The 15,113-nt window shown below is 37.0% G+C and overlaps 1 protein-coding gene across 1 annotated transcript; it reads left to right on the forward strand.

Moving 5' to 3' along the window:
• The first annotated feature begins 440 nt into the window (after positions 1 to 440).
• LOC123194974 lies at positions 441 to 4,560 on the forward strand. The gene is made up of 7 exons (XM_044608488.1): positions 441 to 1,343; positions 1,800 to 2,287; positions 2,453 to 2,606; positions 2,829 to 3,041; positions 3,267 to 3,464; positions 4,146 to 4,198; positions 4,557 to 4,560. Exons 1-7 carry the CDS (start codon positions 441 to 443, stop codon positions 4,558 to 4,560), a joined length of 2,013 nt encoding a protein of 670 aa, XP_044464423.1.
• Positions 4,561 to 15,113: the final 10,553 nt, after the last annotated feature.

A 15,113-nucleotide genomic window follows, 5' to 3' on the forward strand; every position in this document is an offset into this window, starting at 1 on the left:
AATGAGCAAATCAAAAGGAGCACAATGATGGAAGAAGAGGTCAATCCGGAGAAAACCAATGAAGAAGTCATTTCGGCAGGAAAAGAAAAGTTGTATGAAGCTAGCACTTCCAAGAGTAGTCAAGTTACAACAGCAAAAGGGATAGATATGGAGGTAGAAGGAGCTAGTACAAATGGGGGGGAGGACTTGGTAATTGAGGGCTCTCCAACAATAGTCCCATTCGGAGGAAAACTAAAGGTGGATGAGATGGATTTTAGGAAGAAGGAAATGGATGAGAAGACTAAGAACTTGGGGAAAAAATTGGCAAAGCTCAAGAAAGCTAATTCCCCTCCACTATCATCCAAATGACAAAGATAGCTTGCTGGAACATTAGGGGCCTCAATGCTCCTATCAAACAAAGGGAGGTAAGGCACTTTATCAAGCATAATAACATTGAAATAATGGCTGTGTTGGAAACTAAAGTGGGGAATGATAGATTAAGTATAGTGAATGGTAATATTTGGAGAGAGTGGGAGAATGCTAATAACAATGATAGTCACCCTAATGGGAGAATTTGGGTAGGATGGAATAAGGATACTATCAGTTTTAATGTCATTGAGAAAAATCCGCAATTCATACATGGGGAGGCTTGGTTAGTAGAGGAGAACTCTCTTATAGCCTTAACTATAGTCTATGGGTATAATCAACCTATGGAAAGGAGAAGATTATGGAAGGAAATTGATAGGCTCTCCAATGGGATGGGGAACAAACCGTGGCTAATAATGGGGGACTTTAATGCAATTAGGGGTCCAAGTGAGAAAATTGGAGTAGTATCATGGGGAGATACTTATAGTGATGACCTAAATAAGTGTTGTGAGGAAGCAAATCTAGAAGATCTTCGGTACATGGGAAACCAACTCACTTGGAGTAATTGTAGTGAGGGACATAGGAGGATAGCATGCAAGTTGGATAGAGCCCTTGTAAATGAACAATGGAAAGATGTTTTTGAGGAATCCTTTGCCATGTTTCTTAACCATTCCATCTCTGACCATTCCCCATGCATTGTGACGTGTGGAGGTGGTGTAAGGAGGAGGAGGGTCCCTTTCAAGTTCTATAACATGTGGGCAACACATGATAATTTCCTTAATATTGTGAGGGAGTCTTGGCAAGAGGATGTAGAAGGCAGCCCTATGTATAAGCTCATCAGCAAGCTCAAGAGATTAAAAAAGGTTCTTAGGAGGCTAAATAAGGAGGGGTTTTGGAGAATTTCAGAGAAGGTGGAAGAAGCAAAAGGAAGGCTGGAGGATGTTCAAAATAGACTTCAAAGCAGCCCACTAAATGAAGATTTAGCTAAGGAAGAAAAGGTTTGTTTGGAGAACTACAAAAATCTAAGTGAAGCTGAAGAATCTTTAGCTCGCCAAAAAGCTAAAGTTCATTGGCTTCAAGAAGGAGATCAATATTCCAAGTTTTTCTTCAAATGTATCAAAGCCCGTAGGAGTAGGAACTCTATCAATGGGGTGTGCCTAGATGATGGAACCTTTGTTAGTAATATGGAGGATGTTAAAGAGGAGTTTGTGAGCTATTTCAAAAAGGTCCTTAACTCCACGGTTTCATGCAATTCCAATGTAGAGGAAATTCAAAGGCTGCTTAATTTTCAAATAGAGATTCAAGAGAAAGAAAACATGATCAAGGAAGTGGGGGAAGAGGAAATCAAATCCATTATCTTTGCCATGGACAACAACAAAGCTCCGGGTCCGGATGGGTATGGAGCCTTCTTCTTTAAAACCACTTGGGAGATTGTGGGGAATGATGTGATCAAGGCAGTCCAGCACTTTTTCTCTTCAGGCCATCTTCTCAAGGAGGTAAATTGCACTATCTTAGCTCTTGTCCCTAAGGTTGCTAACGCTTCAAGGTGTATGGAGTATAGGCCGATAGCTTGCTGCAATATAATCTATAAGTGCATTTCAAAGATCCTTGCAAATCGTCTCAAAGCCATACTTCCGAGTTTCATTGATAAAGCCCAAGGAGCATTTGTGGGAGGAAGGTGTATTGGAGAGAATATTATGTTGTGTCAAGACCTAATGCATAATTACCATAGAGTGAGCAAAGACAAGAAGTGTGCCATGAAGATTGACTTATTGAAGGCATATGATACGGTTCATTGGGACTTCATCCTTGCTATTCTTGAAGCAATTGGTTTTCATGGAAAATTCATTGGATGGATTAGGAGCTGCATCTCAACCCCCTCTTTTTCTTTGGGAATAAATGGTGAATTGGTGGGATTTTTCAAGAGTTCTCATGGGCTTAGGCAAGGGGACCCTTTATCCCCTTACCTCTTTGTCATGGCAATGGAGATCCTCTCACGGATGCTTGGAGAACTCAAGAACATTCCTTCTTTTGGCCATCATTGGAAATGTAAGGAAAACAACATAACTCATTTGTGCTTTGCCGATGACCTTATTTTGTTTTGTAGGGCAGATGTTGAATCGCTTACTCTCATGAAAAGTTCCCTAAAGCCTTTTCATGAATGGTCCGGTCTCCAAATGAATTGCAACAAAAGCAATATATACATCTCCGGATTACCCCAAGAGGAGAAGATCAAGCTTGCGGACTCTATCAATGTGGAGGTAGGAGAATTGCCTTTCAAGTATCTAGGAGTTCCAATAACTTCTTCAAAGCTTAAAAGAAGTGATTGCAAGATGCTCATTGATAAGATTGTGGGGAGAATTTATTCGTGGCGGAATAAGTCCTTATCTTATGCGGGGAGATTGTTACTTATCAAGGCTGTCCTATTTAGCATTCAAGTGTATTGGTCTTCTATATTTATTCTTCCTTCAAATGTACACAAGGAAATAGATGGAATATTGAGGGATTTTCTTTGGAATGGTGCTGCCATGGATGGAAGAAAAGCAAAAGTTGCTTGGGAAGAGGTTTGTGTGCCTAAAGAGGAGGGAGGTCTCGGCATTATGAGGTGCAAAGTGTGGAACAAGGCTGCCATAACAAAGAATATGTGGAAGATCCTCCTTGATAAGGGGAACTCACTATGGGTGGAATGGATTAAGGCAAACAAGCTTAGAGGAAAAAGTTTTTGGGAGATCAAACCGAATAATGAGAGCTCATGGGTTTGGAGGAAAATTTTAAAACTTAGGGAACAAATGAAAACCAAGTTCAAGAAAGTCATTGGCAATGGGGAAAACACCTTTCTTTGGCTTGATAATTGGCACCCATTTGGACCATTAATGGACAAATTTGGGAACCGGATTATCTATGATTCCGGAATTCCTAAGCATGCTTTAGTAAAAGAAGTCATTGATGAGCATGGGTGGAAATGGCCAGCAGCGAATTCTTGCCACCTCATGGAGATAAAGGGAGCTCTCCCTTGCTGCCCAATGGGAGGGGAGGATGCTCTAACATGGGCTCCTAATTCTAATGGCAAGTTCACAATCAAATCGGCATGGGAGATTATGAGGAGTAGGAAGGACAAGGTAAGTTGGCACAATATTGTATGGTTTAAAAGGCATTTCCTAAGACATTCATTCATTGTATGGTTGGGTATTAGAGGTAAACTAATGACAAGAGATAGGTTAGCAAGAATTGGCCTTATTTCCCACAATGTATGCCCATTATGTAAGGTGGATCCGGAAAGCATGGACCATCTATTTTTTAGGTGTGTTTTCAGCTCCCAAATCTGGAATGGAATGCTCAATCTTTGCCATCAACAAATCATGTATAGCTCATGGACTTCAATGATCCCGGAATTAGCAAACAAATGGAAGGAAAATAGCTTCAAGAATATTGTGAGTAAGCTTTGCTTTGGGGCAGCCGTGTACTACATTTGGAAGAGCCGGATTACCAAGGGAGAGAGTCCGTATGCTTATTCAAGAAGGTGTTAGAGTTAGAGCTTCATGCTTGAGAAAGGTTACCAAGTCTAGAGAAAATATGATTCTTGCAAACAATTGGGATATTCCTCATACAATCTTTGAATAGATGGGGTGGAGTTGGCTTGTAGTATGTTTTGGTTTTGAGTTGTAAGGTCTTGCTTTGTGTTTTGTAGCAATTGGTTGGTAGGTAGGTGTTTCGGCATAACCAAGGGACTTGTCTTTGGTATGCTTGTGAGTTGTGTTGCTTTGTGTTTGTGATGTATCTTTGGTTTATTTGTTCCATAGGTTGAATGGTGTGAGCGTTTGTTGTCTCGGCATAACCTAGGGGCTTGTCCAAGGTATGCTTGTGTTTAAGCTTATTCTAGGGGTTTTGTCCTAGATAGGCATTTGTACATCTTTCTTTGGTATAAAATTACTATTACTTACCAAAAAAAAAAAGATCATTATCCCTTTTTCATAAATGGTCCGGGCTCCAAATGAATGGTTCAAAAAGTAACATTTTCCTTTCCGGGATTCCTCTAGAGGAGAAGATCAAGCTCTCGGTTTCTATCAATTTAGAGGTGGGAGAATTGCCTTTCAAGTATCTAAGGGTACTAATAACTTCTTCAAAACTCAAAAGTAGTGATTGCAAGCTGCTCAGTCATAAGATTGTAGGGCGTATTACCTCTTGGCATAGCAAACTCTTATCTTATGCAGGTAGACTCTTACTTATTAAGGTTGTCTTCTTTAGCATGCAAGTGTATTGGTCATCTATCTTTATTCTCCCTTCAAGTATCCATAAGGAGATAGATGGAATATTAAGGAATTTCCTTTGGAGTGGTGCTTCCATGGTTGGTAAAAAGGCCAAAGTTGCTTGGGATGAGGTGTGTGTTCCTAAAGTGGAGGGTGGCTTAGGTATTATGAGATGCAAATCTTGGAATAAAGCTGTCATCATAAAGAATATGTGGAAGATTCTTTTTGACAAGAGGAATTCACTTTGGGTGGAATGGGTTAAGATCAACAAGCTAAGAGGTAAATATTTTTGGGAAATCAAACCTAATAGTGAGAGTTCTTGGGTTTGGAGGAAGATATTAGGCCTAAGGGAAATAATGAAGACCAAGTTTAAGAAGATCATTGGCAATGGGGAAAACACCTTTCTTTGGCTTGACAATTGGCACCCCTATGGACCGTTATTAGATAAGTATGGTTCCCGGGTTATCTATAATTCGGGCATCCCTAAGAATGCTCAAGTAAAGGAAGTTATTGATGAGCATGGGTGGAAATGGCTAGCGGCAAATTCATGTCACCTCATGGAGATAAAAGAAGCTCTCCCTTGCTGCCCAATGGGTGGTAAGGACTCCTTAATATGGTCCCTTAAATCTAATGGCACATTTTCTATCAAATCAGCTTGGGAGGTAATTCGAAGTATGAGAGAAAAGGTTACTTGGCACAACCTTGTGTGGTTCAAAAGGCACTTTCTAAGACACTCTTTTATTGTGTGGTTGGGTATTAGAGGTAAACTTATGACAAGGGATAAATTAGTTAGAATCGGTCTTATCTCCCACAATTTATGCCCTTTGTGCAATGAGGAACTGGAATGCATGGATCATCTCTTTTTTAGGTGTGCTTTTAGCCTCCAAATTTGGAATGGAATGCTTATTCTTTGCCATCAACAACTCAATTCCATTCCGTGGGCCTCTTTGATTGTGGAATTGGCTAACAAATGGAAGGAGAATAATTTCAAGAATATTTTGAGTAAGTTATGCTTTGGTGCAACCGTCCACCACATTTGGAAGGTTAAGAATGACATTTGCTTTAGAAGAGGTGATTTACCAAAGGAGAGAGTTACAATGCTTATCAAAGATTGTGTTAGAGTAAAGGTAACTTGCTTGAAGAAAGTTAACAAGTCTAGTGAAAATGTGTCAATTGCAAACAATTGGGGTATACCTCATGCAATATTTGAGTAAGCTTATGTTGGTTTCAGTCTTGTGATTGTTTTCCATGTAATGTGATTGTTTGTGTGTTGTTGCCTTAGTGTGTTATGTACCAAACGTTGGTTGTTTGTGTTCTTGTTTCGGCATAACCTAGGGGCTTGTCCTAGGTATGCTTGTGTTAGGCTTAATCTAGGGACTTGTCCTAGATAACCCACTTGTATATCCTTTTCTCTTTGGTATAAAATTTTTACTTACCAAAAAAAAACTTTATAGTGAACAGTAATTCCAACGGTGAACAGTTGCTACAGGAGGTAGAAATTAGTCAACAAATCACACAAACAACCTAGGCTCTGATACCAAATGGTGCATATCCATCAAGACAATGTAACAACACACAAACTCAATCCTGGAATTACTGTTCATATAGCACAACAGCAATTTTGTCTTTCAATTTTAACCAAGCAAATGACCTTTAAGTCATACAAATTATATATCAATGGAAAGGACATTCAAAGAGCTTTCTAATGGTATATAATAGTAATCACAACTCAATCAACAAAACATTTAAAACTTGTCTCAAAGTTTGTTGGCAAAACCTGGAAATTGCAAAATCATACATTGTGAACAGTATCTGAGGCATACAACACACATTAACACCTTCCGAGTTTGGATTTCAAGGATAACAAGAAAATTAACCAAGGCATAAAGGAAAGTTCCACCAACCTTGGGATCTTCCACCACCAATTCTTCCTCCAAGATGAATTGGATAAAGGAAATGAGAAAAAAAGGCTAACAAGCTTTCTTCAAGTTTTTATTCAAGAGCAAAACCCAAAAAAAAACCTTTTACAAATGAAGATCCACCCTTTATATGGGAGGCATGGATGGCAATGATACAATATTTCCCATAAAAGTCAACTAAAATGGCATGAATTAAGCTAAGCCATTCATTCTAAACCAAGCCCATACATAGTAATTAACAAAAGACAAAAGTTAGTTGTTTTTTCCTTAACTTTAGGAATGATGTTTCCTAACTAAAACAACTAAATTCTAACTTAGTCCCAATGTAACTAAAACTCAATCTTGGGCTCTTTGGGCCATTGATGGGCTTCAAAATTTACACTTTTGGATCAATTGGAGCAAGCTATTCATTTGGACCTTGGGTGGATGTAATAAGAATATATCCAAAAGTGGTAATAAGAATATATCCAAAAGTGGTTTTAGGCCAAAATTGAAGGTGCAATGCTTCCTTTGGCTTGGGATTTGCTAGAACTTCATTCTTCTTCGCTTCAAAGGTTGCATGGAGACTTAAGGATGGCTTGGAACCCAAAAATGACAATGAAGCCGCGTATACATCAAGAGGGGTTAAGGTCATTAGTAAGAAAATAAACATCCTTGTACATAAGTACAAGTAGTTGCTGCCTTGCTATCATAGCACTCTTAACCTCACTTTTTTTGGCAAACACACTCACTCTCTTACTTTTCTCTCCTTTTTGCACACTGTTCTCTTTAACTTTTCTCTCAGCCTCACTCTTTTCACTTGAATTTTTCCTCTTAGCCTCACTTCCTCTCTTTTCTTCTGACTTCTCACTCTCTTTCTTTTTCTTTTCCTCTTGTTCTCTCATTTTGCACTTTCTTGGTATCTTAATCTGATCCTCATATGCTTCAAAAGGTTTGAGAGGAGTCAATATAACAATTCAAAAGAGTGTCAATATAACAATCTCACCACTTTTTTCTTTTTTTTTTCACTTAAGCCAGCCCCTTTTATGTTTTTAAAAGAATCAAGATCAACAAATCACAAGGAGCAATCAGTTAGATGGTGGCAAGTCTTAAAATTAGAACTTTAAAAACTTAGTTAAGGCAAATGGCAAATAAAATAAAAAAAAAAATAATTAACGGAGCCAAGAAAATAAGAAAACTTCAAAAGGAAGCAAAAGACATGTAAAGGAAATCACTAAAATGCAAGGACTCAAGGAGCAGAGCAAAATGAAGCAAAAATAATTTTATATATGCATAATTGAACCAGAATAGGCTAAGTAGATTATGGAGCACGAAATTGAAATAATTGAGACACAAGAATTCCTTATTTCATGATGATTAGGACTAATTAATGTAGTAGGACAGCTGTTATATAATTTAGGAAAAGAGTTCCTAGTGCAAAAGGAATATACAGCTTGCTTTGAGTTAGTTAACTAGCCAAATCCAAAAAAAAAAAAAAAAGAAAGAATTCAAATAGGAATGTGAAACTTATAATTTTAAGATATCCTCTTGATGCTTGAAAAGAATTAAAGTCAAAGTACAATTGTACCAATAGATGGCAAGAATCAAGATGCACTGTTGTAACCTCTTTTAACCAATAGGTGTGTTATAGAAAAACGGTAAGAGTTCCCCTATTTTAGAGGGCCCGGGGAATATTTTTTTCTTTTTAATTATGCCCTGTAACACTCCCAATTAGCAATTCACATAAACCAGTCCTACCAACCGATTGAATTTTCATCAACTTAATCACAATTAATAAAATAAGTACATAATAATAACCATCATAAAAATTATCACCCACAGAAATTTTACAACCAATTTTCATAACTAGCCACATATATATATATATATATATATATATATATATATATATATATATATATATATATATATATTCACATATACATCAAAACATATACATCAACAAAATTATGATGTCTTTCTCTCTTAGCCTCATGTCTCACTAGTGCTCTCCGGGAACCTTTGTTGCATCTTTTTACCTGTAAAATATTAAATTAAACGAAGTGAGCGACCACGACTCAGTAAAAAAATCATACTTAACACTCAAAGCATTTCATACCAGTACTAATCTCTTCCATACTCAGCGTGTTTGGGCTATTCACATACAAAATAATTGACACGGAACACGCATTAAACACATATCATAATTCTCTTCTTTCACCCATTTGTTCATTTCCTTACTATACAAATATGGTTCACTCGTTATGATTTATGCATGTATGAGTGTCATGACTTTTCTATTTTCTGATCGTACATCTTTCTCAACTATTTATCAGCCACATAGGCTTGCATACATGATTCTAATACAAATAACTTTCATAAAATATTTACTAATTCTTTCTCTCTCTTTCTTTTTTTTTTCAAATATTTTCATTGACCGGTCTAGACTACATATGACAGTACTTGCAGTCACCATATAAGGTACAATTCTCTCTTACACGCATATTTTACTATTTTTTTTCTTTGCTATCCACACAGTACAGCGCACGTGTAAGGATTTTAAGCATGCTTTCTGCTTTCCTGTATCATATGAGTCATTATAAAACCAAAAATACTTGTTTTCCATTTTCTGAAAACATGCATAACTTAGAAAATGTTTTTCCTCTTTCTTTATTTTTTCTGAAATCATGCATATGCTATGATTCCTTATGTATGCATGTATAACCATAATATCAAATATGCCTATTCATTGTTTTCCCTTATTCTTTTCACTCCTTATCAAACATTATATTATTTTCTCATGCATTTATATATATATCTCAAGCATCAAATTAATTTCAAAATATATAATATAAACTTAATATAAGGGCTATTCCACATATCATGCACATAATGAAGCAAAAATTAACCTTATGGAGAAAATTACATGCTTACCCTTAATGCAAATTCTTTCATCATTTCTTACATATTCAACACACAAAATCCACTAAGCTAACCCTAAGAATATGAAATGTCTAAAATACCCTTATGGCAAAAATTTACATCATAAGTCCTAATGAATTTCTTTATTCTTTTAAGCATAAATTACCTTAATTCTAATACCTTACACACTTATATAAGTAAAGGTTATTTAAATAACCTAACTCAATTTACTTCAAGTATGTAAAGTATGAAATTCTTACATTTTCTTTGCTAATTAGGTGATTTAAGCTTATCGTCCTTCTTTTCTTCTTTCTAGCAACTTTAATCAGTCAAAAATATAATCATCCATCAAAACCCTAAACTTGACATCTTTTAAAAATTAAATTTTTTATCTTAAAACTTACCAGAATTGATAGATCTCCACTTTTTATAACTAGAAGCTCTAGAAATTAGGTAGTTTAGCTAGGTTTTTTGATGAATTTTGCTTGAAGGAAAATTTTTAGCTAAAATTATGGAGACTTTCGGCTAAGGAAGAAGAAAATTAATAGTTGATGGGTTTTATAAGCTTTTTGGACTAATTTACCCTTAACCTTTTCCATAAATGACTATTTTATCCTTAGCTAATTACCAAAAACCCTTAGCACCACCATATAATTTAAAGTGTGCCATTCAATTTTCATTCCCACTTTGTCTCTTAAATCCTTCTAAAATGACCATTTTACCCCCTTTGAAAATTATTGCTCATTTAGTAGTTTTCTATAATTCTTTTACAATTTCTTTAAACAACAAATTATAAAATCAACTCTAGGGATAATTTTGGAAGTAGAGTTTACTGACATACCTGAATCCGAGTATTACATTTCTTCCCCCTTAAAAGAATTTCGTCCTCAAAATTTAAACAAATAGGTTGGGAAATCTTTCTCTCATTTGTTGCTCAACCTCCTATGTGGCTTCTTCTACCTTATAATTCTTCCATAATACTTTCACTAATAAAATTGTCTTATTTCAGAGCTCTTTTATTTTTTTGTCTAGTATCTGCACCGGCTGCTCCTCATAAGCTAAATCTTCTTTTAATTCCACATCATTTGATTTCAAGCATATGAAGGATCGCTAATGTACTTTCTTAATAAAGAAATATGAAATACATTATGAACTCGATTCATACTATGTGGTAGTGCAAGTTTATAAGCCACCTTGCCTACTCTTTCTAAAATTTCAAATGGGCCAATAAATCTTGGAGCAAGTTTCCCTTTTCTTCCAAATCTCATCACGTGCTTATAAGGGGCTACTTTCACAAAAACTTTGTTACCCGGTTGAAACTCTATTTCTTTCCTTTTCAAATCTGCATAACTCTTTTGTCTGTCCTAAGCTTGCTTCAATCTAGTCTTGATAGTCTTTATATCTTCCACCATCCTCTGAATTAACTCAGGCCCAAGAACTTGACTCAAATCATCTCGCTCTCCTATGTCATCCTAATGTAATGGGGATCTATACTTTCTTCCATAAAGAGCCTCATATGGTGCCATTTTAATAGTGGACTAGTAACTATTATTATATACAAATTCTATCAATGGAACCATTTCATGCCAAGTCATTTTGTAATCTAAGCAACAAGCCCTTAACATATCTTCTAGTATTTGATTCACCCTTTTTGTCTGGCCATCTGTTTGAGGATGATATGTTGTGCTAAATGTCAGCCTAGTACCCAATGTTCTTTGTAAGCTACCCCAAAAAGCTGAAACAAATCTGGGGTCTCTATCTGACATAATAGTTTTGGTTATGCCATGTAATCTCACAATCTCCCGTACATAAATCTAGGCAAATTGATCTGAAGTAAAACTATCTTTCACTGGAATAAAATGTGTCGATTTAGTCAATCTATCTACAATCACCCATAGTGCATTATAACCTTTTTGTACTCGATGTAGGCCAATGATGAAATCCATTGAAATATCTTCCCATTTCCATTCAGGAACACTAAGTAGGTGAAGTAAACCTGAAGGTCTCTGATGCTCGACCTTGACTTGTTGACATACCAAGCACTTAGCTACATAGTCACCAATATCTTTCTTCATACCTATCCACCAATAAGTTTTCTTTAAATCCTGATACATCTTTTTTTTTTTTTTTGGTAAGTAATTAATGATTTTATACCAAAGAAAAGATGTACAAGTGGTTTATCTAGGACAAAGTCCCTAGATTAAACCTAACACAAGCATACCTAGGACAAGCCCCTAGGTTATGCCAAAACATAATGCAATACAAGAAGCACAAATAAAATTACAATAGACTCAAAGCTACAGCTCACATGTAAGTGCACTTAATGGAGCAAATAGTGAAAAGAGCACCAAAGCTACAAAACAAAATGAATTCGGCTAAGGTGAGCAAACAGCCGAAACTACAAGCCATACAAGGAATCACATAAGTATAAAACTAGATACAAGAAACACAAGACACATCACTTCCAATATCCGAAATTCAACAAGTTAACAATATATAGATCGTGGCAAGTCCCATATCAATGCAATGAAGTCATTTATGCTTGAACTTTGAATGTTTAACAAGGACGAAGCTCTAGCTTTCACACAATCCTTGATGGCGGCAATAATCCTCTCTTTTGGAGATTTGCTCCTACCAAAGAAGACATTGTTGCGTTCACCCCATATGTAGTATAAAGTGGCACCAAAGCAAAGCTTACAAATAATGTGTAATAGATTATCTCCCTTCCATTTATCTGCATAAAAAAGAACAAGAGTGCCCCAAGGATGGGGGGGAATATCAAACCGGCAAAGATTTGCAAAATGGCTCCATATGGCGGCAGAATATGGGCATTGAAAAAAGAGATGATCCATGCTTTCCGGAGCCAAATTGCATAGGCCACACATATTGTTTGGGATGATGCCAAGGTTATATAGCTTATCCTTGGTCTTCATACCACCCTTGATACCCAACCATGCAATGAATGAGTGCCTAGGGAAATGTCTTTTGAACCAAATGATACTATACCATGGGACTTTAGATTTGGATTCCCTAATGCTATTCCAAGCCGATTTGATGGAGAATTGACCATTGGCGCTTGGTTTCCACCAAAGGATATCATCACCATGAGAAGGAGGAGGCATGATGGTATTTTTTATTTCTAAAAGAGCTGTAGAATTTGTCAATGGCCATTTCCATGTTACTTCCCCAATCACCTCCTTGACTTTACAATGCAACGGAAGCCTTGAGTCATAAACCACCCTAGGGCCATATTTGTCTAAAAGGGGTCCTAGAGGGTGCCAATTGTCATACCAAAGGTGAGTATTCTGCCCATTTCCTACAATTCTTTGGATTTTTCCTTTAATGCTTTCCTTAAGCGAAAGCAATTTCCTCCAAACCCATGAACAATTGCTACTAGGTTTAATCTCCCAAAAGCTTTTATTTCTAATGTGGTTATCATTGATCCAATCAGCCCATAACGATGTTCCAGCATTTAGAAGGAGTTTCCATATATGCTTCATCATAGCAGCCTTGTTCCAAGATTTGCTTTTCATAATGCCCAATCCTTCTTCCTCTTTTGGAAGACAAATATCATCCCAAGCGACTTTTGCCTTCTTGCTACAGGATATGTCTCCACACCAAAGGAAATTTCTAAGGTAGCCATCAATTACCTTATGAACTTTTGCGGGAAGGATAAATGTAGAAGACCAATATACTTGGATGCTAAAGAGAATAGCCTTGATAAGAATAAGTCTTCCAGCATAAGAAAGGAATTTGCTTTTCCAAGAGGAGATCCTCGCCACAATCTTGTCAATGAGGGGTTTGCAATCATCAATCCTTAGTTTTGATGAAATCATAGGGACACCAAGATATTTAAAAGGGAGAGGGCCAAATTCAATGCCAAGGATTGATTTTAGGTGTTCCGCTTCAGCGTTATTGACTCCGGAAAGGTAGATATTGCTTTTGGACAGATTTGCTTTAAGCCCGGACCAAGAATGGAAGCAATCTAATACCTCTTTTATAAGAGATATGGAATAGACATCCGCCCTACAAAAAATCATGAGGTCATCCGCAAAACATAGGTGAGTGATGTTATTCTTTTTACACTTCCAATGATGGCTGAACTGAGCATTCTCCTTTAGGTCACTAAGCATGCAAGAGAGCACCTCCATAGCAATGACAAAAAGGTGAGGAGAGAGTGGATCCCCTTGCCTTAACCCTCTAGCACTTTTGAAGAAGCCAACAAGTTCACCATTTAGGCCCACCGAAAACATAGGACTCGTGATGCAGCTCCTTATCCAAGTTATGAATGTTTGCGGCATGTCAATGGAATCAAGGGCAGCAAGCAAGAAATCCCAATTTAAGGTGTCATAAGCTTTCATAATATCAATCTTAATGGCACATTTCTTTTCATGAGTGTTCTTATGGTAACCATGCATAAGCTCTTGGCATAAAAGGATGTTTTCACCTATGCTACGGCCTCCCACAAAGGCACCTTGAGCTTTGTTTATGAATTGCGGAAGAATGACCTTGAGGCGGTTTGCCATGATTTTAGTGATGCATTTGTACAAAGTGTTGTAGCAAGCAATAGGCCTGAAATCCTTGCAAAAAGTAGGATTAGTAACTTTAGGAACAAGTGCAAGAATAGTGCAATTTACCTCTTTTAAAAGGTGGCCTGTTTTGAAGAAGTGTTTTATGGCCCTTATAATATCATCACCAATGATGTTCCATGTCGACTTGAAAAAACATGCACCATATCCATCCGGACCCGGGGCCTTGTTATTATCCATGGCAAAAATGGTTTCTTTGATTTCCTCCGCTGAAATTTCTTTGATGAGCATTTCTTTTTCCTCATTTCCAAGCCGGAATTTGACTACCTTTTTGAGCTGCTCAAGGTTCACATTTGAATGCCCCCTTACATTTAGGATAGATTTGAAATGGTCCACAAATTCCTCCTTCACCTCCTCCATGCCATGAACAAAAGTACCATTCTCCCTTTGGATCCCATAGATAGAGTTTCTATTTCTTCTGCCTTTGATGCTTTTGAAGAAGAATTTAGTGTTTTGATCGCCTTCCTTAAGCCAATGAACTCTTGATTTTTGTCTAGCCAAAGATTCCTCAGCTAAAGAAATGGATCTATAGGATTCCAAACTTATTTTCTCCTCACGAGCAAGATCCTCATCCAAGGGGTTTATCCGGAGAAGCTCTTGGACATTTTCAAGTTGCCTTCTAGCTTCTAACACTCTTTCGGAAATGTGACTAAAATACTCCTTATTGAACTTTTTTAATTCAACTTTCAGTTTTTTAAGTTTGCTTGTCACCTTGTACATGGGGCTGCCTTGTGCTTCTTGGTTCCATACTTCAGCAACAACATTGAGAAAGTTTTCATGGTGTGTCCACATATTATAGAATTTGAACGGAACTTTCCTACAATCTTCTATGGTGCCAATTCTCACCAAACACGGAGAATGATCGGAAATTGAGGGGTTGAGGAATTGAGCCATGGCATTTGGGAATAAATCTTTCCAAGAATCATTGATGAGAGCCCTATCAAGTTTGCATGCAATCCTTCTCCCTCCTTCACTACAATTGCTCCAAGTTAGGAGATGACCCATGAACCTTAGGTCATCCAATTCAGCCTCTCTCATACAATTACTAAGGTCATCACAGTAGTAGTTTCCCCAAGCAGCCCCACCAATCTTTTCTAGGGGGTGTTTGATGG

The sequence above is a fragment of the Mangifera indica genome, chromosome 13 (assembly GCF_011075055.1).
Source record: "Mangifera indica cultivar Alphonso chromosome 13, CATAS_Mindica_2.1, whole genome shotgun sequence".
In the NCBI taxonomy this organism is placed as follows: Eukaryota; Viridiplantae; Streptophyta; class Magnoliopsida; order Sapindales; family Anacardiaceae; genus Mangifera; species Mangifera indica.